The sequence below is a fragment of the Leopardus geoffroyi genome, chromosome D2, assembly GCF_018350155.1.
Source record: "Leopardus geoffroyi isolate Oge1 chromosome D2, O.geoffroyi_Oge1_pat1.0, whole genome shotgun sequence".
Classification (NCBI taxonomy): Eukaryota; Metazoa; Chordata; class Mammalia; order Carnivora; family Felidae; genus Leopardus; species Leopardus geoffroyi.
Window position 1 is genome coordinate 70,143,448 of NC_059334.1, and position 26,176 is coordinate 70,169,623.

The following is a 26,176-nucleotide window of genomic DNA, read 5'->3' on the forward strand; positions in this document are numbered from 1 at the left end:
CTTTTCATTTAGGGATTTCATCCAATATGAAAATGAGCCAAAAACTTTTGTTCTGTTATTCTGAATTAAAATTCACATTTACTCTTGATTTCACAAATCTGGTATCGTTTTAGAGAATTACCAGTTTGAAATTAAGTCCTTTGTTAAGATAGAAAACAATATTCAGAGAAGGGAAGAACAATCCCTATGCCCAAAACCTGCATGCAGGGAAAATTAGGAGGAAGAAAGCTATTTTTGACAAGCTGAGTGAAGTGTTTAATTTTCTTTAAAGATAGTCATATATGCCAAACACAGAGAGCTCCCCTGCTTTTCTTTTTCTCAATTACAGCCTTTAGTGATTTAGCATTTTCATGATATAAGCATTCTTTCCTTCCTTTTATTTATTTAGTTTTTTTTTTTTTTTTTTGCAGAGGGAGGGGCAGCTTTTCTCTTAATTTCTCCACTGTATATTAGACAACTCTATTAATTATTATAGACTGTTGTTGCAGCTTTCCTGACCTTCACATCAGGTCCTATCTCTCTGTTCTAAATGCATTGTTTTAATGATTCTTCCTCCCCCCGCCCCCCCCAGGCCCTTCCCCCCAAAAAAATTTCAAGGAAAGCTTTGATGTGGCTTTAGCTGCCTCCAACGTCTGGCCGCATCTCAGATGTGTCACCTATGCCGGGAGGGAATAAGGAAATCACGTTTTGAATGGTAATGATAACATACTAATCACTTCCTTTCTTTGAAGATGGAAGCGAGATATTCTGTCAGCATCCCTGGCTGCTAGAGCTTGGAGGCACTGGTCTAGGTGTATTAGCTTAAGTGTGCATGTCAATACAGCTTGCATCTCCACGATCCATGGGGGCTCATTAGAGCAAGGTAGATCGTTTCGCTCGACAGCCACTCAGATAATACGTGTGGCACCTCCTTTTTTATTATTATTAGAAAGCATTTCTTCGATTTTAAATGACATCTGTCAACAACACAAAGTTATAGGAGTTGTGGTTGCATTTTCTTTCTGTTTGACCAGATACCAAAACTGATTTGATGGGGAAAAGTACTAATTTATACAAATACTTGTATGCATGGACACACAGAAATGTACAGATACACATATTCATATGTTTCTAAGTGTCCAGACATATGTGCATCTGTACACACACACACACACACACACACACACATTCATGTGCGTGCATATATTCTTACTTATTCACAGCCATGATTAGTTTATAAATCTGTTGGTCAACTGAATAGATCTAGTGTCTGATCATTATGGTTAAAAAACAAAACAAAACAGCCTCAATACAGAAAAGAAGTTGAGAAGTTGAGAATTTGGGGGAAATCCTCTCATTATCCCATCCAATATAGAAGAATATATATAATTATTACCCTTTTAGTTCACAGTCTAAAACAGTAGGTGTCAAAAGTCCACCTTCAATCCAGTGTCATATATTTGGAAATAAATCCACATTCTTGAGTATCTGTGCATGGACAAACATGCTTCTCTTGTTTCTTGGTGGTTACCCCAAGTTGTCTTAAAACTAGAACAGCATTTAATATTCTGTTTTAATAGCGAATATTCTATATGGCATCTTGCTACACTTCCCAAATGGGCAGGTGGGGGGCGGGGAGAGGTGAAGGGCAGCATTCTCTTAAAAATAAAGTTTCTCTTTAAAAATTACTATCTGCAGGAATCAAAAGAACAAATGAGTTTTTTAAATGATTGCATTTTATAAAAAATAAATACAAAATAGGCATCATAAATCTATCTATGCGAGGGCCTCATGCGTCTACTCTGCTGAAATAGGAAAGATCCAGTTGGCTCTTATCTTCGTACATTTCTCAGTGTTTGGGAAAAAGATTCATGTGGCCACATACAATATGAGTCTGCCTTTTAAAACAAAAAAGCGGATAGTCCATACATGATTGATTGGAAATCTGCCCATAGGAGATTTGCTAAAAATTATCTATAATGGCTAGTGAATCCCCCCCCCCCCCCAGAAATGTTAGAGCATAGGAAGGCATTAAATTTTTTTTTAAGGCAAAAAAAGAACATTGTAGACGACCGTCTGATTTTTTTCCCTTTTTCTTTTTCAGAGGGCACATCTGCTCGATAACACAGAGAGGCTGGAAAGGTCATCTCGGAGACTAGAGGCTGGATACCAAATAGCAGTGGAAACCGGTAAGAATTCTGAGAGTGAGCAAATTGTCTTGCTTATGCACAGCAGTCTTCACAACACATGACATTTCAGGGAAACTTCAAAGGAGTAGCAGAGACAGCAGCCCGAGATGTGGTTTACATATTGGGGAGACAATTGGGAGCTTATTTGCGCTTATCTTTTTTCAAGTTAAAAGGCATGACATCTACCGAAAACAGTTCCTGAGGTTTAAAAGTATACATCTGAAAAGAGATGGAATACTTTGTCTAAATTCTACATTTGTCTTAATATGCAGTTACATGTTGTCAGTTTACCCACCCGCAATGATTGCTGGCGCACGGTGCGGCCTCCAGTTGTTGCCCCTTTACATTCATTCACATATGTAAAAATTAACATTTTAATCAGTCTAAATGATGCGAACTAGGGGCAAAAGCAGTAACAAAATCTAGCTTACCTTGCTTTCTTGTCCCGGTGTTGAAAATGATTCCTAATGATCCTGTTTCATTTGTTTTTTTTTTTTTTAAATCATAATCAGATGTGGGAAAAGAAAAGCCATAGTGAGCAACGAGGCTAATGTTCATGGGAATCTTATTAGCATTAGTTAATACTGTCCAAACTTTTGGTTTGTGTTAACACTAGTTATTAATTTCAGAAAATGCGGCACGAATTTGACTTCTAAGACTTGTCTACTTAAAATAGACAGGCTTTTTTTATTATAAATGTTTCATGCAATGACTGTTTTTTTATACAGTAAATAAATATCTGTTAACCCCTGCAAAGTCATCCATTTCTTACAACTTAGCTATCTGTATTGTTTTGTGAAATATGTATTGTGTAGAATTTATTTTGCGTAGTTTGGATAGCTCTTGGCTAGTATGTAAGCCCCAAAAATATGCGATTAATAATAATTCCATTGATATTTTACATTTAGTGTTATGAAAATGTTTATTTTAGAAGAGCAGGTATAATGAAAATAATTCCAAAGATTTGTTTTTGTGAATGGCTGGTGTTTTTTCTTGACCTGGGTTCATGGCTATCCTATATTGGCTTATTACTATGTGATGAGGTCTAGGGAACTGAATCAGAACAAAACAAATGGCATTGGCATTATAGTAATGGTGAGAATACTAAAAAAAAACTGTAACCCTTCCAGATTCATTAACAGTGGGGCAGCCCTTCTTTCTAACATTATTAATAGATTGGCTTTCTGCCCTGATTGGAATAAAAACCACCTTTCACTTGTTCCTTTTGTCCTTGGGCTCAACTTTAGAAGTGACTGCCCTGGTGAAGAATGTCAATAACAGAAAGAGCCCTGAAGGTGAGGTCAAAGGACCAGACTGGTTCTAGCTCTTGTGTGTGTGACCTTGAGCAACTCACATAATCTCATAGTCTCAGTATCTACTTCAGTAAAATGGAAATAATATTATATGTCTCAGAACATTCCTAAGAAATAAGGGGTGCCTGGATGGCTCAGTTGGTTAAGCGTCCAACTCTTGATTTCAGAACAGGTCACGATCTCAGGATTGTGAGATGCAGCCCCATGTTGGGCCGCACTTGGCGTGGAGCCTGCTTAAGATTCTCTCCCTCTCCCTCTACCACCCCCCTTTCTGCCCTCCCCACCACTTGCACGCTTTCTCTCTAAAGCAAAACAAAACAAAAAAATCCTAAGATATGATCCCATATGTGAAAATGTTTTATATAACATAAAACTCATAAAACTATACAAATATAAATGTTATATTAATTTGTAGTCATTTGATGATATACAGGCACTTTATTCGCAGAAAAAAATTTATTGTGGTTAAGATTTGTATACATTTAAGGAATTTTTAAAAATTGTTACTTTGACATCTCTGGGGAAGGTATCCCTATGCATTCTGAACATCTAAGGACTTTCTTTGACAAAACATCCCATTGGTGAGTCTCTTTCCACATGGGACTGGGTTGGGTTGGGCATATTCTTGCTTTGACAGTTGATCACAGGGCTTGATTTGTCTGATTGGGCTACCTTTTCTCTTTCACTATACCATTCATGTATTTCCATCCCAAAGCTTAAGGAAGTTATCAAAGAAGATCACAGATACTAGAGGATCATACATTGATCGAGATGATAAGATTGAATGGAATTTGATGGTGATTCCTTTTGATGTGTGCTAAAATACAACATTCACATCAGCTTATCAATGTAGTCAACATGGAAGAAGGTCACTTTAAGAGTATCCCCAAAACCTACCTCCATCCCCTGGGACTTTTTGGTAGAATACAATGGTAGATTATAAAGTTTTGTAAAATTAGGTATCTATTTGTCATATAACGCTTGGGAAGTTCTTGCAGACTATAAAACCAAGTCTGGGAGGAGGACCAGGGTGGGCTTTGTGGGTAATGGCAGATATGGTACAGCCTTTGCCTAGATAAGAGTCATCGCGATAATTCATTTTCTTGAGTTTGAAAGTGGAGTGAGAAATGAGAAAGCAGGCACAAAGGCAGGCACAAAGCCTTTGTCCTGTCCTTGCATCTTCCTAAAGTAACGTGAGGAAAAAGTCATTGTGATGGGCGTCATGTTCTTTCTGCATTTGCTGCTTCCCATGTAGCCCTCAGCCTGGTCAGGCCTAGTCAGCCAGCAGTTTTGTGTTTTGCTTGTGATGTAAATTTATGATGCTGATCATTTTGTTATAGTATTGGTAGAACAACATCTTTCAAAAGGCAAAACTTTTAGCAGGTATTGGCTTCTTTTTCTTAAAGACTGTGAAATGCAAGGAGGAAAAGCAGTAGAAAAGCTAGTATGACTTGAAAGAGCAGAGAAGAGGGGAATGGTTTCCAAGTATTGGTCTAATAGTTCTTTGACCACAACAGGAGTTTTCACCAGGCCACAGCAAAATGAGAAAAAAATTACAAAGTAGTGATTTTCTCATAAGGCAGATTTTATTAATTTAAAGGACTACACTTTTTCTCAGATGATGTTTTTTCTATTTTGGGGTGATAAAAGACAGGCTAGTTTTATGATGTGATATAAATAGTAGGTGGAAGTTATATATTTATTTTCTCTCTACCCAGAAAAATAACAAAATTGACAATGCTATTTGGGTCCTCTGAAATGTTTTTAGAAATTTTACTTTTCCACAAAATCTAGGAACTATTGTCTGATCGGCTGAATTGGAGAAAGAGGGAACAACTCCATCATTTGGGCTGGTAATTAATCAGCTCTGTGACTTTGAGAAATCACTTAACTTCTCTGTGCATGTTTTTGTATTTGTAAAATGGAAACCTGACACCAGATTCTATGAATCCCAGAAGGTTGTTATAGAGTAAAATGAGATCATATATATTCAGGTTCTTAGAAAGTAACGAGGGCTCTGTAAAAGTCATCATTTTTATATGTTACTGTCAGCAAAAGTGGTCATCTTTCAAAATTATTGGCAAGAGATTTCAACAAAAATCTGTAAACTTTTCTATTCATTAACTTGATGACTATTATTGGCAAATATCATAAGAGAAAGTTCGATTATTATATATGATCAATTATATGTAAATAGAATGGAAAAGCGTATTAGTTTGACCACTAGTATCCTCCTAGCAAATAATGAAACTCATCTCCTACAGTTCTTGAATCATTTATTCTGTCAAATTGGCAGTTATTGTGACTTTAAGAACAGCTACTCAGCAGAGGAACACATGTCCAGAATGCATTTGGTCTGAGAAAAAGTACATGATTATTTCTAAGTGCCGTTTATACCTTGATATATATTGAGTTTAATACCAATCAAGTTTCTTTCATGGATCCCTTCCTTTTTGAGAAAATTTATGAGATTACAAGTTAATCGAACAGCTCTATTTAGAAAAGAGGCAGATGGGAGAGTAAATGATATTAAACTAAAGAGCTGATGGTAGGACATGTTAGTCTAAGACTAATTTCAAGAGGGACAGTTATCAGACTCATTAACAAACTACCTTAAGAGTGACCATCAAAGATGAAACACCATGGTGGTTGTATGAGCCATTGGCTTGACTTGGTTTGACATTTCTTATAAGTTCTTGTCCTAAAATCTGTGAATAAAAAGGGACTCTCCTTTTTTTCATTTCCTGCTAATAATCAAGTATGCCTCTTAGCTGTGGAGATAACCATTTTGTTTGAGGTCAGGGACTTAAAACTCTGAGTCATCTGCCCTTTAGTCTGAAAATATGATTTTTCTTTCCTTTGCAGTAAATTATCCCAGAATTACAACAGGGCACAAAACTGATGGACACTGTATGGTTAATAAACAAAATAGGTTGAAAGAGAAATTACACAAGGGCAGAAATGCAAGGCTTACTCTTAACTTTCAATAGGTAAGCAGATAGTTGGAGATAGTCATGACTATCCCACCCTGTACCTTAAATGGGCCCAAGTGCACCTGCCAGTATGTCTCCGGAACCATGAGAGTGTCTTCCTACAGTTAGCCTCACATCTTTGAAGAGTAGGCTGTACCAGTTATTAACCTTGCTCTTGCCATCGCCGAGTTATCTAAGTATTATGAGTCAGCACTCCTTCAGCCGGGAGCCACAGCAAGCCACCCAGCTCTGGTGTTCCATTTGGTCATTGATCTCCTTACAAGGTGCTCTACTTTTGCCAGTCTTCTGCTGTGAAGAAAAGGTACTCCATCCTCCCTTCAGGTCCCTGCAGGTTCCCCACCATGGACTAGTGATTGGATATACGTAGAAATAATGCAATGTTTTCTTTCTCAGTCTTCTGCCTTCATTATCTCTTTAATCCTCACCACAACCCTGTGCAGTCATTACTCTTTTCTCATTTTACAGATAGAAAAACAGGTACAGAGAGGTTAAGTTATTTGCCCACACTTATAATCAAGCTAGGAAATAGTACAGTCAGACTGTCTGATTCCATGCTCTTAACCAATAGACCGCACTTAGATACGAATGGGTCCCACATACCTAGATTTTCCAAAGTGATCTGTTGTAGTCCAAATATGTCATGTTCTCACATCTATTAAGTTCCCTTTCACATAACGTATTCTAAAACTATTGAATACTGTGTGTCATGTGCTGAGGACACAGTAGCATCGAGATAGCCAAGATCCTGTTCCCAGGCAACTTATGTATGGAGCCAGGGTTTGGGGGCAGAATGATTCAGGCATTTTGTTGAACTGATAAATGAGTGGACTAGTACATTCCAGATAGAGGCAAAATGAAACAAGGTACTGAAGAGTAACTGATGAAGGCTATCTTAGGCTGTCTAGTCAGGAAAGACTTCCCAGAGAGATGCATTGTAAGCCGAGTCTTGAACAGTACAAAGGTGCCATCAATAAGCAGACTTGGGGCAGAGGATCCCAAGAGGGCAAAGCAAACACAAAGACTCTAAAATGAGAAGATGTTTGGGATGTCCAGGCAACAGAAGACCAAGATGGCTGCCTCAAAGTAGGCAAGCAGTCATGGTACATGATTAGGTCAGAGCCAGATGGGGTGCAGAATCTGTGGGGCCCCAGGGCATGGGAAGGAACCCTGAATTTGACTCTTAGAGTGTGATGTCATTGGAGAGCTTTCAGCAGACAAGTGGCCTGATCTGAATTGTAGAAAACAGGGATTGTAGGTGTCGAGTGGCAAAGGAATGGAAACAAGGAGACATGTTAGGAAATGTTTACAGTAATCCCAGATATGGTTCTTTTACTAATTGAAATGAATAGAAGGATTTAATGGTAAAGATATGGGAGAAATTATAAGTCATTTTAAAAGCCATTCAGGGGCAAGTAGCTTGAAATCTGTCATTAACTTCCTTAACAATTGGCATGAGATCCCAAAGATTCCTTCTTAAGGATACCACGTCCCTTCAAATGGAGACTTACTAGTTCTTGGACCTGGGTGGGCTTCAGCACATACAATGGCTAGTCCATTGTGCTATTGGTGGTGGACACTGCAATTATAAATCTGAACTTGAGACCAAGTTTCTGATGATATTTTATTTGGAAAAAGATGATAATGATACCTATTTCCTAGAGCTTACACAAGGCATAAATGAAATAATGTATGTAGAAAGATGTTTAAAATTATCTCACAAAAGTATGGGTCCTTTTTCCTCTAGAAATCTTCACTTTAGGTAGGTTCTGAATATAAACATACATTATCTCTTAGCTTAATCTTGTATAGTCTCAAGAGGAAATGTATCAGTTCTTTACTACCCAAAGTGGGGCTCAGAACCAGCAACAGCCCCTGGGAGCTTGTTAGAAACGCAGGATCTTGGGTCCCATTTCAGACCTACTGAATCAGAATCTACATTTTAACAAGATCAGCCAAGACACTTGTGCACCTCAGAATTAAGTTAGATGTCCACTTACCAGTGTTAGCGTTTAGTCTGTGCCTGTTTGAACTGGATAATAGCCATGTCGTTGAATCTCACATACATGTGTAGATCATGTATATCTAAACCTGCGTGGAAAAATTTAGGCAGGTAGCTATGTCTAGTTAACACCTACACTTCCTATGGAGTAATACATGTGGTAGTGTCTGTTAATATTGGTGGCATTGTATATGAGGGTCTTGCTGAGGAGCTGTAATAATTCTTTATCTTACTTTGTTTAGGCAAATACGAATAGGCATTCCTTGGCAACTAGAACAGCTAGTAACCTATCCACTAACCCAAAAGAGACTCATTATGACACTTTATTTTTCTCAAAATACATTTTTCCCTATATTTAACACTACTTACATTATTTTTATTTTAAATGATTTGTTTTAGTGTTCATTTATTTTTTTGAGACGGAGAGAGACAGAGCACGAACAGGGGAGGGTCAGAGAGAGAGGGGGACACAGAATCCGAAACGGGCTCCAGGCTCCGAGCTGTCGGCACAGAGCCCGATGCGGGGCTCAGACTCACAGACCACGGGATCATGACCTGAGCCGAAGTCGGACGCTCAACCGACTGAGCCACCCGGGCGCCCCTAACACTACTTACATCATTTTTAAACGAATGGTATATTCATCACAATTTCCTGTGTGTCTTGTTTTATCAGGGAAATGCAAAGATAGATGTTCTGTGTAAGCGTACTACCAATGTTCATGTATTTATAAGTTCTTTTCATAAAATACATATTTTCTATCCAGGCCATATTTGTTGTAGAAGTGACACAGGAGATTCTTCCATTTCTGTTCGAGGGTTTTCTTGGAGTCCTAGTTCTTTTCTATGAGGATTCTTGTTGTCTCTTTCTTTCTCTCACTTGCTCTCTTTCTCTCTTGTGAAAGGATTCTCACCATCTACTTAATTAACACATCCTCACATATTTGTCTCCCTCCTTACCTCCTCTCTCTCTATATATATAAAAAAAAGCAAGTTCCAGTTATATAATACGGTACCATCAACTGTGGTCACCATTGGTAGATCTTCAAGCCATATCCACTTTGTAGCTGACGGTCTGTGCCCTTTTTCCAAAGTTTATACCCCTTGCAAATATTTTTTTAATTAAAAAAATAGATTTTATTTCAAAACTATGTAATACTTACCTAATTTTAAGCTGCAGATAGTCCCCATTTTAGGGCTATACTTCCACAGACCTGTTTTACGTGATATTTTCAGGTTATTTTTGCTTTTTATGATTTTCCCTCATCAAAATCTGAATGTGTTTGTCCTAATAGAGTAAGGCAGAGAAACATATGGAGCACTTTTTTTTTTCTTCTGGGAAACAAATAATTCTTAGAATTATAGCATTTTCGTGAGAATAAGATAAGCTGTGTACACCACTTTTGTCTACTTTGCCTACATCTTTTTTTGAGTTCATACAAGAAAAGCAATCAATCAAGTATCAGCTTACCTTTTAAAAATCAAACCAAATGTGTTTCATGTTCAGAACTTTTAAAAGAATCAGAACAAATGCATTTGAGATATGTAGTCCCTTCCTTTGCATCTTTGATTGTCTCAGAGTCTTGACTGAACTACCGATGGAGTTTTCCAGAGAGTTTCAAGGAGTTATAGGAGGATTATGAAGTAGAAGTCCACAATACTCCAGTTTTATCACATTCTGTCTTTTGGTTCTTTTTTTTTTTTTTTTTTTTAATTTTTTTTTTCAACGTTTATTTATTTTTTGGGGGACAGAGAGAGACAGAGCATAAATGGGGGAGGGGCAGAGAGAGAGGGAGACACAGAATCAGAAACAGGCTCCAGGCTCTGAGCCATCAGCCCAGAGCCTGACGCGGGGCTCGAACTCCCGGACCGCGAGATCGTGACCTGGCTGAAGTCGGATGCTCAACCGAATGCGCCACCCAGGCGCCCCTGTCTTTTGGTTCTTAATACTGGCTTTCAATTTCCCTTATTATTATTACTATTATTTTAATCAACTCACTGTAGAATTCATTTTGAACTTTTAAAAAATTTTTAATGTTTATTTATTTGAGAGAGAGAGACAGAGACAGAGTGTGAGTGGGGGAGGGGAAGAGAGCGAGGAAGACAGAATCCAAAGCAGGCTCCAGGCTTTGAGCTGTCAGCAAGGGGCCCTACGTGGGGCTAGAACTCATGAACCATGAGATCATGACCTGAGCCGGTCGGATGCTTAACTGACTGAGCCACCCAGGCACCCCCTCATTTTGAAATTTTAATCAGTCTTGGAAGTATCTATCGAAACAAAGTTTTTTTATAAAACTGAAGGTAGCCCTTTTCTTTATCATTTCAGGGTTTTCCTTTTCATGTCTCCTGACATTTTCTTAATCTTCTACCTGTTCCTCATTGTTATTATTAACCTCTTTCTTCTCTTTTCTCCTTCCTCTTTTCCTGCCTTATTCTCTTCAAGAAATCTTTTGAGTGTTCATTGCTGGGTACAGTGTAATAATTATATTCAAAAACACAGATCATCAAATATATTAATTTATCATCTACAGAAAAGATTGATGGATAAAACAATGCACAATAATACAAAGTAATACATAAAACTATTTTTGAAGTTGTAAGCTAGCTTGAAACTGAGCTAATATCTCCTGCACAAAATATAAGAAAGTTTTTCTTTTTCTGTCTCTGTCTCCATTTACTGGTAAGTCATTTATAAGACTTCTTGGAAAGTAGATCCAAAAAGTATTAACTGTAAGTTTCTTGCTCTTGGAGCTGTTATCAGTTGGTAGAAGAATAAATTTCTGATTCTGTAATTTTAGTGGAATGATATACATTATATAAAAGAAGGTGCACATTGTATTTCACGTTTTTAACAGGATTTCATTGAGCTCTGCTGAGAGTATCAGATGCTTCAGGGATGCAGAACTAGAAAGACAAGATATCCCAGTACTGGGTTATCTGAATAGATGATGTTATACCTATAAAGACCGATTCAGATTTTTTAATTTAAGTAATTTTGTGTAGGCACAGATTGGAATTCAGAAAGGCACTCCCATGTCCATACTATTGCAACAGTATGAAATTAACACTGTATGTTGTTCTATAATATAGGAACAGAAAATGGGATTATAAATTTGGATTGATATTAACCATCTACTTTACCCCCAAAAATATTTTAGGGAAAATATTTTTCTATAGAAATATTTTACTTTTTGACAGAAAAAAATTATCGCTAGAAATTCATTGTTTTGGGGCGCCTGGGTGGCTCAGTTGGTTGTGCGTCCAACTTCAGCTCAAGTCATGATCTCGCAGTCCGTGAGTTTGAGCCCTGCGTCAGGCTCTGGGCTGATGGCTCAGCCTGGAGCCTGCTTCCGATTCTGTGTCTCCCTCTCTCTCTGCCCCTCCCCCATTCATGCTCCATCTCTCTCTGTCTCAAAAATAAATAAACGTTAAAAAAAATTTTTTTTAAAAGAAAAAGAAATTCATTGTTTTGGTTGTTGGAGTATGTGGTTACGCCCTCAGAATCTTCAAGATCCCTTTGCTTGAACACGCATTTTTTTTTTTAATGCTGATAGGAATTACTTGACCATGTCCTGCAAGTTTTTAAGCAGTCTACCCAGTGGTAAAATAATCACTTTTAATGTGCCATTATCACTTACTTTATAATTACAACCCTGTTAAAGTCCAACATCTCAAAAAGCTGTGGTTCTGCTCTGAAAAGAACAGGGGAGGTTGTCATTTGGGTGAAGCTCTTGAAGAATATTTTCGAGTTACGCTTAAATTTGCTTTGTGAGGTTCTCTGAAATATTGGTGAGCTCCATAGTGGTTAAGAAAAGGATGTCATTTATACCCTATTTGGAGAACCTTCTCCTTAGGTGGTCCAAGTGAATTCATAGTGTTCATTTTTAATCCATTAAAAAGTATTATACTCATTTTTAAAGGTGTCTTACCCCGTAATGCCTATAACTTTTCCATTTGGTTTGTAAGATGACACGTGAAGCCATTCTTATTCTGTTGCATCTCTGTTGAGTTGAGAAAAAGAATGACGACCAAAGCAGATCGCTAAAATGCCAATTTACTTTCAAATATTACAGTGAGGACCGTTAAGCTTATGACCTTGTTGCACTGTACTTATATAACTTTCCTTGGGATTTTTTTTAATCAGGTTTATTTTCCCTTTGAGTCTGACTTCTAGTGCCCAGAAGTTTTCTTTTCAGCAGTGTTTATGTATTTAACAGAATTTTCTGAGGTGGGTGCTACAGAATTTTCACAGCATGGGTTCACATTGGACTAAGACTTTGTGTACGACTTATATCAAGTGGAAAACTTGATGGGCATGAGCTTTAAAAATGTTTTTTTTGTGTGTGTGCTCTACATTTGAAGCTTTTGCCTGTATTTCCTGTTGGGCTACAATGTTTTCCAGCATCGCCGAAAGAGAACAAAGTCAACATTAAAAAATAATTTTCTTATTGAAGAATATATTTTTCCAGCTAAAGTCATTATCAAAGAGACTGTCATGGTGGGTCACCATTCATGTATGGCACTGTGCTGCCCTTTTGCATCTTGAGGTATAAACTCTAAGTCATAGTTAAATAAATATCTATTTATTTAGAGAGACGAAACCACCCTAAAGCCAGACGAGGAAGTTTTTTGAAGACTGTCCCTTTTGCAGGAAAAATAAGCGGGTTGTTGAGTAATCCTGCCATTATCCTCCATGTTGGTAGTCTCATCACAATTGATTGCCTGAGGTCCTGATCCACATTAAAAGGTGGATATTTATGTCCACATAAGATACGCCTTTAAAATGGAGCTAGTCTTCTGCATTTCCAATTTCTTTTTGTTTTAAGTTTATGTATTTGTTTTGAGAGAGAGAAAGAGCATGTGTGTAAGCATGAGCCTGGGAGGGGCAGAGAGAGAGGGAGAGAGAGAATCCCAAGCAGGCTCCACACTGTCAGTGCAGAGCCCGACGTGGGGCTCGAACTCACGATCTGTGAGATCGTGACCTGAGCCAAAACCAAAAGCCAGACAAACGCTTAACTGACTGGGCCACCCAGGGGCCCTTCTTTTTGTTTATTTCCACTTTCAATGCTCTTTGCAATATGTGGCACTCGAAAAGAGCACAGCAGAGCCCTAACATTTGTTCAGAAAACAATTATTGGGCCCTAAGAAGTTAGAGTCAGGGTTCATTAGCCCTGGACTGAGTTAAGCTGATCTCTGAAATAGCAAGAAAATACTGACTTCAATTAATATTATTAGCAAAATTTGTATTTGGGAATAGGGTAGGGTAGATATTCAACCCGCCTGAAAGGGAAAACAGATTTTATATAATTTAGAAAGGAACAGACCGCGGCACTCTCCTAAGCACTTAGAATAGTAAGTTTCTGTAATAAGCTGGAATATCTTGGCAAAATATCTACCAGGGAAATACATAACTCTAAATCCCCATAATAAGCATGATTCGTGTTTTCAAAGCAAGATGCAGGAAGTAATTAAGTCCATTTCATCGTGTCAGGGAAAGACTTGGGAGAGATGGACCTTATGGAATAAATACAGAAGGAGGAAGGAGAAGTGGGTAAAGCATGAACAAAATCAGGCTTTGGACAAATACATGGCTTGTGAGAATTTCTAGAGTGTGTCCTATGGCGTATCTAACGTTCACCTTAGTTATTAAGTATACTTGAAAGTGGTAACGTTTGTTTTGAAAACATTTTCCCTCAAACTTTTTATTATTTCAGAGTAACCTTCCCAGTTACCCCATCCATTTTAATAGTCAGATATGTAATTATTTTTTTAATATAATATGGAGGTTTTTAATGCTCTAAATTATAAACTTGGGTCATTTTTAACCCAATTTTGTAATTTTTAAATACTTTGTTATTATGTGCTGAAAATAATGCTCATATTAAGAGTAACACTGTAGGGGCGCCTGGGTGGCTCAGCCGGTTAAGCGTCCGACTTCGGCTCAGGTCACGATCTCACTGTCCGTGAGTTCGAGCCCCGCGTCGGGCTCTGTGCTGACAGCTCAGAGCCTGGAGCCTGTTTCGGATTCTGTGTCTCCCTCTCCCTCTGACCCTCCCCCGTTCATGCTCTGTCTCTCCCTGTCTCAAAAATAAATAAAACGTTAAAAAAAATAAAATTAAAAAAAAAAAAAGTAACACTGTATAATTGACTTTGAAATTTTCAGACTCTTTTTACATCTGTTATCTCATTGAATCAATTGATAAATTAATTTATCCAGAATGGAAATTTTGGTTCAGACTGAGTTGACTGTTCCCCTGGATACTTCCCCAAATGCTATCTATTTTTACCAACCAGAGTGGATATTAAGTTTCATTTGGTTTCATGAAGGAATCCATGTTTTTTGCGTCCCTCTTCCTCATTAACATATCTATAAATTGTCTATGATTATCTATACTGTTCAGTGCTCTGGACAGACTTGTGGATGGTTCAGACCCGGACCTATTCTCTAAACAAACAAACAAAACTCTCATAATAAGAAAGCTGCACAACTTTAAAGGATGCACCAGTTTTTCTCCCTGGTGTAAGCACAGAACTTTTACAAAGTCATCCAGATTTTTCATGTGGGATGAGTTAAAGAGATTGACTGGAGTGACTTTGTTAATATAAAAAGGAGACCTTTTTTTAAAACACTATGACCCTAAAAGGTAAGCTTGAAGATGGACCAAGTATCTATTGCCTCACTGATATCGCCTGCCAGCTGTGAATTTTCTTACTACAATGAGTCCCCTCATTTTTATTGCTGTGTGCAAGGTATAGTGTTTCATTTTTCTTCCTACTCGGGCTTCCTGTAGAATACACACCCCATATAGTTCTTTAAATTCATACTGTTGTGAGAACAAGTCAGTCTTTCTGTTCTCTCCTTTGTTAACTGTATACCGCATGGAGGAACAGCTCTTTCGTGCCTTCCCTGAGTTCCTGGACTCTGCTCAAATTAAACACCGTAAGAGTATCAGCAGGTTACAAAGGCAAAGTGTATCTTTCTCTTTGGCATTTTTGCATAACAGCGTCTTGGTTATATGGAAAATGCTAACAAATTCAAGCAAACTAATCGTCTCACACCCACCCTTTATAAAATAGGACTTCATACCTAACACACAAAAAGTAGGGTGACCACATGTATAATGTTTGCTCTCCTTTGCGGCTAAAAAAAAAATCTATGCATATAAAATGCTTAAGAATTACTTTTTAATCCAAGAGCCAAGTCAGATCACCTGTCTTTCACCTGCAGTGAAGCAAACTGGAATGTTCGTGGAGCTTTGTAACTAGACAAGTTCAAGTCTTGGTTACCGCATAATAACTGGGAAACCTTGGGCAAGTTCCTTAGACTTGTCTAGCCTCCATTTCCTAACACATGAAACTTCTGCAGGTCTTCTACATGGAAGTTGCTGTGTGACTTAAATGAGGCAAACTGTACAAAACACCCATTGCCTGTTAAGTCCACCATAGGTGCTCAGAAATGGTAGTTGCCATTTGTGCTGCTTTGCAGGGTAGCACCAGCTGCTGTGACAAGTAAGCCCCAGGTTCCCGAGCGGCCGGCTGCAGTCAAGCATGTTGCTCACTGCTTCGAACATTCCAGCGCAAGTGTTCCTAGTGGGCAGACAGCCTTTCAGGTGGCGATTCAGAAATCGAGGGTTCTCCCGCTTCGTGGCCCTGCCCTGCACGGAGGCTTCGGAGTCCTCTACGTTTTGCCAGCGACCGGGCAAAGCCAGCGTGGAGGAGGCCCACCCACTTTCCCACCTCCGTCGGCAGCAAGCGACGCACGTCGGTTCTGCGTGCGTTTCGCTGGCAAGGACTTGTTGGATGGTGTCACCCGGATGTGAGGGGAATAGGACCCCTGGTTCCAAATGGACAACCACCTTCCAGTCACAACTTCGTACGAACGCACGTGGACAGCTTCCCCTCCTGCTGTATCATTTATTCCTTGCCCACTTTACTGCCTCATAATCAATCAGTTAAAAAGCCCTGGCCGGTAGAAAACAATGGGGCGAGGTGAAGGAGTAGAGGGCTTATGGGTCAGGTCAGTGGATGTAATCTAGGATTTCTGACAAATGAAACTTTCTCTTATCTATGTTCTGTGAATAGACCCAGGAAAGAGTCAATATCATTTGCTTTCTTTTCTAGCAGGCACTTATCTCTATTCACTTCTCAAATTTATATTCCTTAGATCTGTAACAAAAGATAATTCTGCTACATGTGTTTTCATCTAGAGTGTTGACAATAGATACAAGTCAGCAAATTTATTTATACCATTTCTAAAGTATGTGCTTCAAGAACACTGCAAAACGTCACAGCCGAGAGGAACCTAAGGAGAGAGTGACTAAATGTAATATGGTATCCTGGATGGATCCTGGTATCCTGAAACATCAGACAAATGTCTGAGGACATTAGACGTAAATTAAGGAAATATGAGTAAAGTAGGGACATCAGCTGACAATACTCGGCAATATTAGCTCACTAACGGTGACAAAGGTACTACAGTAATGTAAGGTATTGATAATAGGAAAAAGTGGGTATTAAATATATGGGAATTCTCCGTACTAACCTAATTTTTCCACAAATCTAAAACTTCTAAAATAAGCTTTTTTTTTTTTTTAAGTACCTTGTGATCAGAGCAGTCTCCATATTTGCTAAATATCCGCAGTGTGATCTTGTCACTGCTGCAGACCTGGCTTCTCCTTCCTAACTTTTATGTCACCACTGTCAATAATTGGGCCTCCCCAGTAACTGACAGGACCCATGTCTGTCGAAAGCATCTTGCTCAGGTTTTGGCACTGGAAATGCCCTAGTAATGGATACTTCCTCTTTCTTTCTTCGCTCTTCCTCCCTTGGTGCTTCTAAGTCATTCCGAAAAGAACGATGTGAACTTTTATTTGGCTATCAAAAAGATCAGACTAATAAATTACTTCATCTTACAACACCAGGAAATACTCGATACATTGTATGGGCGCATGGTCCCAGTGTTCATGTGGTTCAGCCTCATGGGCCCTCTTTATGATGCATAAGAAGGAGTAGACTATTTTACTTATTAGAAGAATGGTGGTCAATATTTTTTTTTCTCTTTCAGTTTAGAAGAGTAAAACAGACTATATGAGGACAATAGAAATAACTTTGCAAGAATATTAACATTATAGATAAGTTTCCCATTTCTGAATTTCCCAAAATATTACTGTTTAATTTTAAAATTAAAAAAGAATTTTATCTGTGTATAAAAGTGCCTAAAATCTATTCTTGAAAAATTATTTCATCATAATCTCTCGAAACATAACAGCAAGAGAGAGAAAAAGAGAGATTCTATTTGTGAATACCATGAAGAGGCAAGATGCTTGTAAAAACCTAATTTTCTATTTTTTTGTTTCTCCATATGTAACTGCCCAAATTGTGTAATACTAGAATTTACATCTAAAGGTCAGTGTCTCTGAAAATTCTATAGTAACTGACTTTTAAAACTATATTCTTAACTTTTTTGGCCTACTTCTTTGGTTTATTCTGGCATCATAGTGATGATTTCCTTGTATCTCTGAACACAGTTGTACCCATTTCAGCAGTATTTATATGTGAAAGGAAGTGGGAGTTCGAATCCAGATTTGTTTGACCCTTGAGATCTTATATTGACCTTAGTAGGTATTAACTTTTTGGATCAATAAGAGTTGTTATTGACCTCAAAGAAAAGTCAATATCTGCTTGTTAATTTGCAGCTTGAAAATGTTATACATTTTGTTCTTCATTATTACCCTACTTATTTCAACCTTTAAAAAAAAAAATGTCTTTAGCATTTCTACCAAGAGATCATCTTGTCAAAACATTTTAATTTTGTTGTTTAAGAAGATAATCATTGGGTATGGTGGTCATTTGTGAGTAGTTCATTTCAGTTTCTTATAAAAGTACAGCTGGCTGAGATTCATGCTGTTCAGGAAAGTGAAATATACTTTTAATTGTATTTTATTTAATGTAGTTTTTAACACTCGAGAAACAATTTAAATGATGTATAGCTCATAACAGGAATATTCTGACGTGTATATAGGAGAAATGAAAAAAAGGTAAATTGGAAGTAAGTGGTCTGAAAAGCAATTAATGATGTTTTTCCCTTTTCCATGTGTAAATAAAAAAGATCAGTGCAGATGAATGTTCAGCAGGTACTTTTTATGTGCATAAACATTAAAAGCTTTTAGGTAAGTACTTCATGTGTGGGTTTGAATTTTAGAGGCCCGTGCTTCTAAAGTTTTATTAAGTGTTTAAGTTTTAAGTATTGGTAGAGAAGTGACTTTTCACATCATCATTGTTTTGTATATTAACATGGAAATGTCAAGTTTTGCATAACTTGAAATGTCTCAGAATTGCCTATTGCTGAAATTCAAATGTCAGAACAATACTTCTGCACATATATGACTCTGATATTTCAACTCTAAAAACCTCATAAATGATTCAGTATCACTTTGGCCTTGTTATGATACAGCTTTAAAACGAGGCAGAGAGATTTAAATCTGGTTTAGGAAGGGGTAGTCCAGGCTTAAAGCACTAATCTCTCAACTCATTAATGATCATTAATCTTTTTTAAAAAACCTATGTAACCATTTTTGTGAAGAATTTTAGTTTTAAAGAGGATCCTTTCAGTATTTTGCACCAGTACAAAAAAGGAAGCTATTTCATTTTTCAGCAACAGGATTGGCTTCTATCTTACTCTCTTTTGTGATATTGGTTCATTGTCATGGAGTTCTCAATACTGTATTTTTTTTTGAGGAAAAAAAAGCTTTATTCAAAAGATGAAGGCTTTCTAGGACATTAATGATAAATAGAGGCCAAATGGCTGGTAGAAGTCGACTTTCAACTATTAATTTACTCTTCTAAAGTTTGCATGGCATCTGTACCTTTAAATTTTTAAATTTTAGAGCTGGAACGAGCCTTAGAGGCGACAAACCTGCCTTTGTCATTTTACACAGAAAACTAAATCTTGATTCCTGGTCCCTATTTATTGCTAGCTGGTTTAATTTTTTATTTAAAAATCTCAAATACTGTTGACCATCGCTGGCATATTAATAGTTTGAAATAAAATACCTTTACCAGCCCCATATTTTTATATTAAGTATTTCCTTTATTATGGAAAAAGAGCCTTCCCCAGGGGAACTTTATCACTTGAAGAGGCTTATTTTCATATGTGTTCCTAATAGCCTGTTGTATTTCCTTTTCTAAGATATAAGTTATGACAATTAAAATATGCCAGCATTTCAATATGATAAAATTGATATGTTTAGGGTCCTACTATTCCAGAAATAAAAAAATGCTATCAGGGTCATAGCTTGGAGTGTGTACTTTGGCGTGTTTCAGTCTTCCTCTGCTAAGAGATTAGTGGAAAATAAGCTCTGTAAATTAAATTTTATTGCAAAATTATCTTCCGATGTTCAGCAGTAAAGATAATATTGAGTGATAAGACTGGAGTGGATTTTGTATAAAGCAATTACAGCATGAAGACCACAATCTGAATGAAAAACATTGCTCAAGATTTTCTATAACTGTAGAAAACTTCATTTGGGGATATGTTTAAAATGGTCTCATTTTATACAGGTGAGTATAATACTTAAGGTAGATTGCAGTTTGAGAGCAGCATTCCGGAATGGTTTTCAGGACCATTTATACATGGTGAGAGGGACAAATTTATATATGTGTGTATATATACATACATATATATGTGTGTGTGTATATATACATATGTATATATTTTTTCATACTTGAGAAATTGTTATCATTTCAAAAAGTCTCCATTACTGGAGTTCTTTCTATAAAGCTTGCTTTATCCAGTGAGCCTTTCTCTCTTTAGATAACTGCATATAAAATTTAAGATGAAAATACACATGGCGTATTACACTCTCAGCTTGGCACATGTAAAGAGGAACTTCTGCTCCAGATCTTTATTGTGTAATTGAAAAAGGATCTGGTCCTTTAATAACTTGATTTGTACCTCAACTCTTGGGTCTGGCCTTCACATAGCAATTGCAAACAGGTAAGCACGAAGATATTGTTCTTAAATTATGTAGAAGGTCCTTGGTTTGAAAGAGACTTGGCCAAGGAACCTTGGAGAAGACAATATGTGTGTGTACATGACCATGTGTGTTCACCACCGTCCCCCCCTCTGGAACCACAGTTCATGTGTGTTTCTGGCCTTATGCTCTTCTTTTCCACCAGTTAGTCAAGACATGTTGAGTGGGTGTCTGATATGAGCAAGTTGGTGTCACAGGATACAGGATACCAGAATGGTAGAGACAGATTATGGCTGGGTCACCATTTTGGCTTCATGCCAAGGAATTGAACATCTAATAATATTATACAGCAGAAATTATTAAAGGGATCCTGATGTGCATAGGATCCTGTCACCTTTTAATTTAAAAAAAAAAAAAAAGGCCACTCCCTTCAATAAATAGTAACCTAAAAAAATTAATAATAATTCAGAAGTTACTTTTTCCTTCCCATTGGCAGCTTGGAAGAGATAGTTTATTGATTCAGTGTATATAAATACTTATCATAGGCTTATCATGTAACCATTACTTTAGGCAATTCATCCAGCTAAATGGAGTCTAATGCCATCATGAATGAAGACTGTGGAGGTTTATCAAGATGAAAATAGCCCATTAAGAACTGATCTGTACCAGTTTCGAGAAGCAGAGCCCGAGACCTGGCCCGTGAGGCTTTGGCTCGGAAAAGTTCACTCGGTGCTGGGCATAGACCAGCTCCACAGGCCCCAACTTTATTAGTGTGGAGATAAGCTGATTAGGTCTTGTCAATCAAAGGTGCCCATATCTCAATTGAGAGACACACACTCTCTCTCCATTTTTCTTTAAGCATTGAAGCAGGCAACAAAGAGAGAGATGTGTGGTATGCATCCCCACGGTTGTCGCCATGCAGGGTGCAAGGGTCCTGTGATGATGTGATGACTGTATTAAAGAGTACATCAATTTGTTTTAAAGTGTTTTGATTTTTTATGGTGGCATTAAGAGAGAGAACATTGTGGTTGCAGCTTTACTAGAAAGCAAAGAGTTCTAGAAGAAGAAAAAAAAAGTGTTTCTTTGAAGCCTACCAGGGCTTTGAATCTTGCTGTGCCAATGGGCGCTTAAGTGCTCCCGTAACTGGCATCCTCAGATCCACCATCAGCTCAGGAACTACCTTCCTCTCCAAATTATTCCTTTAGAGGAGCAGGAAAAAAATGTTAAATTGACCGACGTGATATTAATGTTTATCGACCACAAGTTTTATTTAGTTTTTTTATTGATTTAAGATTTTGCATGAGCAGGTAACATCTGTTGGATATACCAATGTACCCCGATTCACTTGTAAAGAGCGGAGATACTTCAAAATGCTCCCCAACTATGGATGGGTAGCGTTGCTTCATTTAATTGTTTTATACAGAATAATGACTGCCTTGCCTTATATATCTGGAAGATAAACTTGACTAATGAATGAATATAGGCTGTCAAAATGGAATTCTGTAGGGCTTCAGCTTGAGACCTCATCATCTAGTCAGTGTTGAGAAAAAGGTAGAGCGATGGTGTAGGGGGAAAACCTGGCCTTTTGTTCTTCACATCTGAAGTTTGCTCACTGCAGGCCTCCTTCCCACTTCAAATGCAACAACAGAAAGGAGCCCTTCCTCTTCTCCCCCTCACCCTGCATGCACCACCCCCCCCCCCCCCCCCGGTGCCGCAATCCTGCATGGCCACGGTGGCACAGTGGATTATCTCTTTATCAACTATTCTTCCCTTCATTCCATCCGTTTTCCACTAACCAATCAGGCAGCCCTCTTAGGAAAGACTGGTGCTCATTTCAATAAAATGTGAATTCAGTACACACAGATCCACACAGCCATTCTAGATGTTGCTTGTCACAGAACAGAGAGGCATCCACGCTCCCCAGACTTGGAGACCTCTATTGGGTGTTCTATGAGAAAAACAAAAATTTGAGTAGATGAAGACAGGACTAGTAATAGTGTCTGAAGCGGAAAAGGTATTCCATTTCACAGAATACTGATTAGCCAGAGTGGACACACTGTTACATAAGTGTGTGTGCCATGCATATGTGTGTGAATGTGCTCATGGGTACCTAGAAAAATGTATCCAGCATTTAAGACATGTGAGATAGTAAAAACTACATTGTCACTGGTTCTCTACTGACCCAGACGGGGGTAATTGGCCATGATGAGCCTGTTCCAGAGAGTATATGGTCTTGAAGTGCCTTCCTAATTGTTGGAAAGATTAGATATAGCTATGTTTTAATATACATAGATTTTCCATTCAGGATCCTTTGCCTTAAGACGTTTTATTACAGGGTTTATATTAATATCAATAGTCTTTATTTTTTTAATCTTTATTTTTGAGAGAGCGAGCGAGAGAGACAGAGAGACAGATTGTGAGTGGGGGAGGGGCAGAGAGAGAGGGAGACACAGAATCTGAAGCAGGCTCCAGGCTCTGAGCTGTCAGCACAGAGCCCGACACGGGGCCCGAACCCACGAACTGTGAGATCATGACTTGAGCCGAAGTCGGACATCTAACTGACTGGGCCACCAAGGCACCCCTCAATAAAGTCTTTAGAATGCTCACTGATTTTTTTTTTATAATAGTTAACATGCAACTTTCCAGAAATACCTTTTTAAAAATATATATTGATACATTCACGGCGGACACGGTGTCTCTCTATTCTGTATAAGCTCCTTCTCATTGCTTAGGTTTCTAGCTTAATGTTACTTTTTCAGAGAAGATTCTACTGACCACTCCATTGAAAGCAGCTTTGTCCTCATATCTTATCAGACCCTTCCCTCATAGCATTGATAGTAAATCAGGATAATCCATAACTCACTTTTTCTCATCTGCTCCAGAAGAATGTAAGCTTCCTGAGGGACATTTTTTTTTTTTTTGAGTGACTGAAAGAATTGGGCAGCTGTGTTTTTTTATTTCAAAGAAAAGTGCTTATTTCCAAAAATTCCCCTGTAACCTTTAGCATTGCAATAATCATAGCCTCTTTCCAGACCACTTTTAAGGAGATATACTGTGGCTTTGTGGCATCTTAGGAGTTGACTCTATCTGTCACTCAATTGCGTTGAAATTCTTAATACTTTCAAGTAGTTCTCTCCAAAATACCATTTTGTGCATTAAAAAAAAAAATGTTTTACAGTTTACTCAGCAAAGTGATAATTAAGAAAAGTATACCCTATTTAAGTTAGTCCACCACGCAGCTGGTATATACCCGTTAATAAGCATTTGGTGGTAAAGATTTTAAGCCAATAATGAATCTGGATTCCCTTTTTCATTGACTGCATACTTTAGTTGTTAAGCTTTGTTTTTCTCTACTATTTACCAGTTATACTTTCATAAGTTCACTCTGGTAATTGCTTTTAGGCTACGAAACTAATAGCAAAAATTCAGTTGCAGTATGATCATGTTGTCTTACCATGAGTTCAAACGTATGTTTGTTTCACTGAAATCCTGAAACAAGGAGTATAGGAGGAAATGGTTGGACTAAGGGACATTTGCTAATAGTGGCTTTGTCATTATGGAAACCTCAGTTTTCCCCTTTATTATGTGATGAGCAGAACACATAACCATCTCTCGTTTAATGCTTATAAAGATAAACCCTGAAATTATTCAACATTAGGCTGTAAGCATCTTCAGTTCCTAGCAATGATTTTGGAGGATTACTTTTTTGTTGTTTGTTTGTAAATTTAGAAGCTGAGCTCAAAAGGGAGTAAGATATTTTAACATCATTCTCTGATCACTGAATACTAAAAAAAAGTCTGTTTGAAATAATACAGGGAATTATACACCAAAATAGATCATGCTGACAATCCGCATTTCACAAAGCATTTTCCAAAAAAAGCCTTTAAAGAGAGAATTTAGGGATACCCTAGAAATATTTGGAAGAATATCACAAACTAAAGACTACTGTCCCTAATTTGCCCCTCAGAAGTATTTTCCATCAATTAGTAAATATGTTTTGAGTTGTTTTTATCATCATTTCACACACACCCCAAATTTAAACATCTATCATTGCACTCTATAGTGTACCAGAATTTACCAATGTCACTAGACATTCTTAGCCCCTGAGACACTACTTTCTTATTTCATAAAGGCAGAGGAGTATTCTGAGCGATTTGATGAATTTTTCTTCTGGAAAAAAAAATTTTTGTAAGTAAATAATATCAAATGCTTATATTTCTGCTTCTCAAATGACCTTTAAGTACTTGTCATACAGAATAGTCCTGGTTTATCAGGAGTAAACAGACAAACTATTGGACACTGGAAGTTTGAAGTATCATCATTAAACTACCAAAATTCAAAAGCAATGATGTCTTATGACTTAAAAAGAAATGTGGGTTGTTGTTGGTTTCTTTCCATATTCTTCCTTGGCACATGAATATTTGTTCAAGGATTAGAGGGCCATGATCTTCTGTTTCTTTATGTTTACCTTGCAATTCTGCTAGACAAATGTTTATTTCTGAAGGTGGGTAAAATTGAATATATTTAGGACAATAAAGCCAATATTACCTTAGTTTGATTTTCTTTTAGGATATTTTTCTTAAGTAACAAATACCAGGTAACTTTCAGAAATGGGAGGATTTAGAAGGCAGTTTTACCTTTTAGTGTGTGTGTGTGTGCACGTGCGCCCGCGTGCATATATATAACTATATAAAATAGATTTTCTTTTATAACAACATCTAAGTGTCTCTTGATTCAGCTAGTTTTATCATAGCAATCACATGTTGTAGGGAGCTCTTTTGTACCATTAATAATAACTAAAACACAATCGTCTTTTTAAGGGAGAGAAAGAGAAGAGGGAAAAGGTGGAATTTGAAAAGGGGGGGGGGGAGTCTGTTCCTATCCCTTCCCTGAGGCTGAACTGTTTATCACTCTATCCTCATTCGATAAAAGTGAATTTTATAATAAAATTTTCCCTAATCGGGCACTGTCAGTGGAGGTGTCTTATCGCTGAGAGGAAAATGACACCGATCCTATCGGAAAACAGAAACGATGTCACCATGTTCCCAATCACAGCTCTTCAGCCCCCATATCTACCTTCTCCACAAACACCAAGCAGTGCTTTTTTCATAAGAACATCAAAACCGAGCAAAGTCATTAAAATTGCACCCGCGTAGAGTTGCAGGGACCAGCCGCACTAGCGCAAAATGGGATGTGGGAAAACAGACTCTCTAAATGTGCTAATTCCATTGTCACGTGTTTACGGCTTAATTTTAATCAGTTAAAAAAGCCACACATTGCAATAAATTGGCATTATCTTCTGTGACACCAGAAGACACAGTTGGTTCAAGGATTTAGAGGGTCACTGGCAACAGTATATAGTATTACAGACAAAGTATTTTTACGCTTGAACTGCGGTAGCTAAGGTACAATCCCCAGTTAAGACTGCAAACAAAGACTATAACCCACATTGCACTAAGTTCAACTTGCAGACCACCTCCATCCTGGATGGACTTTGTATGCAAAACAAAGAATTTGGAGAATTTTTTAAAGACTAATTTATTCATCATATAAAAAAATTTTAAAGTAGCCGTTCAGTGCTGTCACCTTACTGCATATGTGGCCATAGACCAATAGTCTTTCTCTAGGCCCTGTCAGTAGACTTGTCTTCCAGTGCTGATGTTTCATTGACTGTGTTTACATTGACCGTTCGACTTGCGAGCCTAAACAAAGATACATTAACACGCTTGAGGAA

General features: G+C 37.7%; 1 protein-coding gene across 5 annotated transcripts in view; it reads left to right on the forward strand.

The window, feature by feature from the left end:
• The window catches only part of VTI1A (vesicle transport through interaction with t-SNAREs 1A), a 349,700-nt gene that overhangs the window by 87,888 nt on the left and 235,636 nt on the right, over positions 1–26,176 (forward strand). For all 5 annotated transcript variants that reach the window (XM_045438916.1, XM_045438919.1, XM_045438915.1 and 2 more), the window contains one exon: positions 2,084–2,168. In XM_045438916.1, coding sequence (XP_045294872.1) covers positions 2,084–2,168 — 85 coding nt within the window. The remainder of the gene's footprint in view (positions 1–2,083; positions 2,169–26,176) is intronic.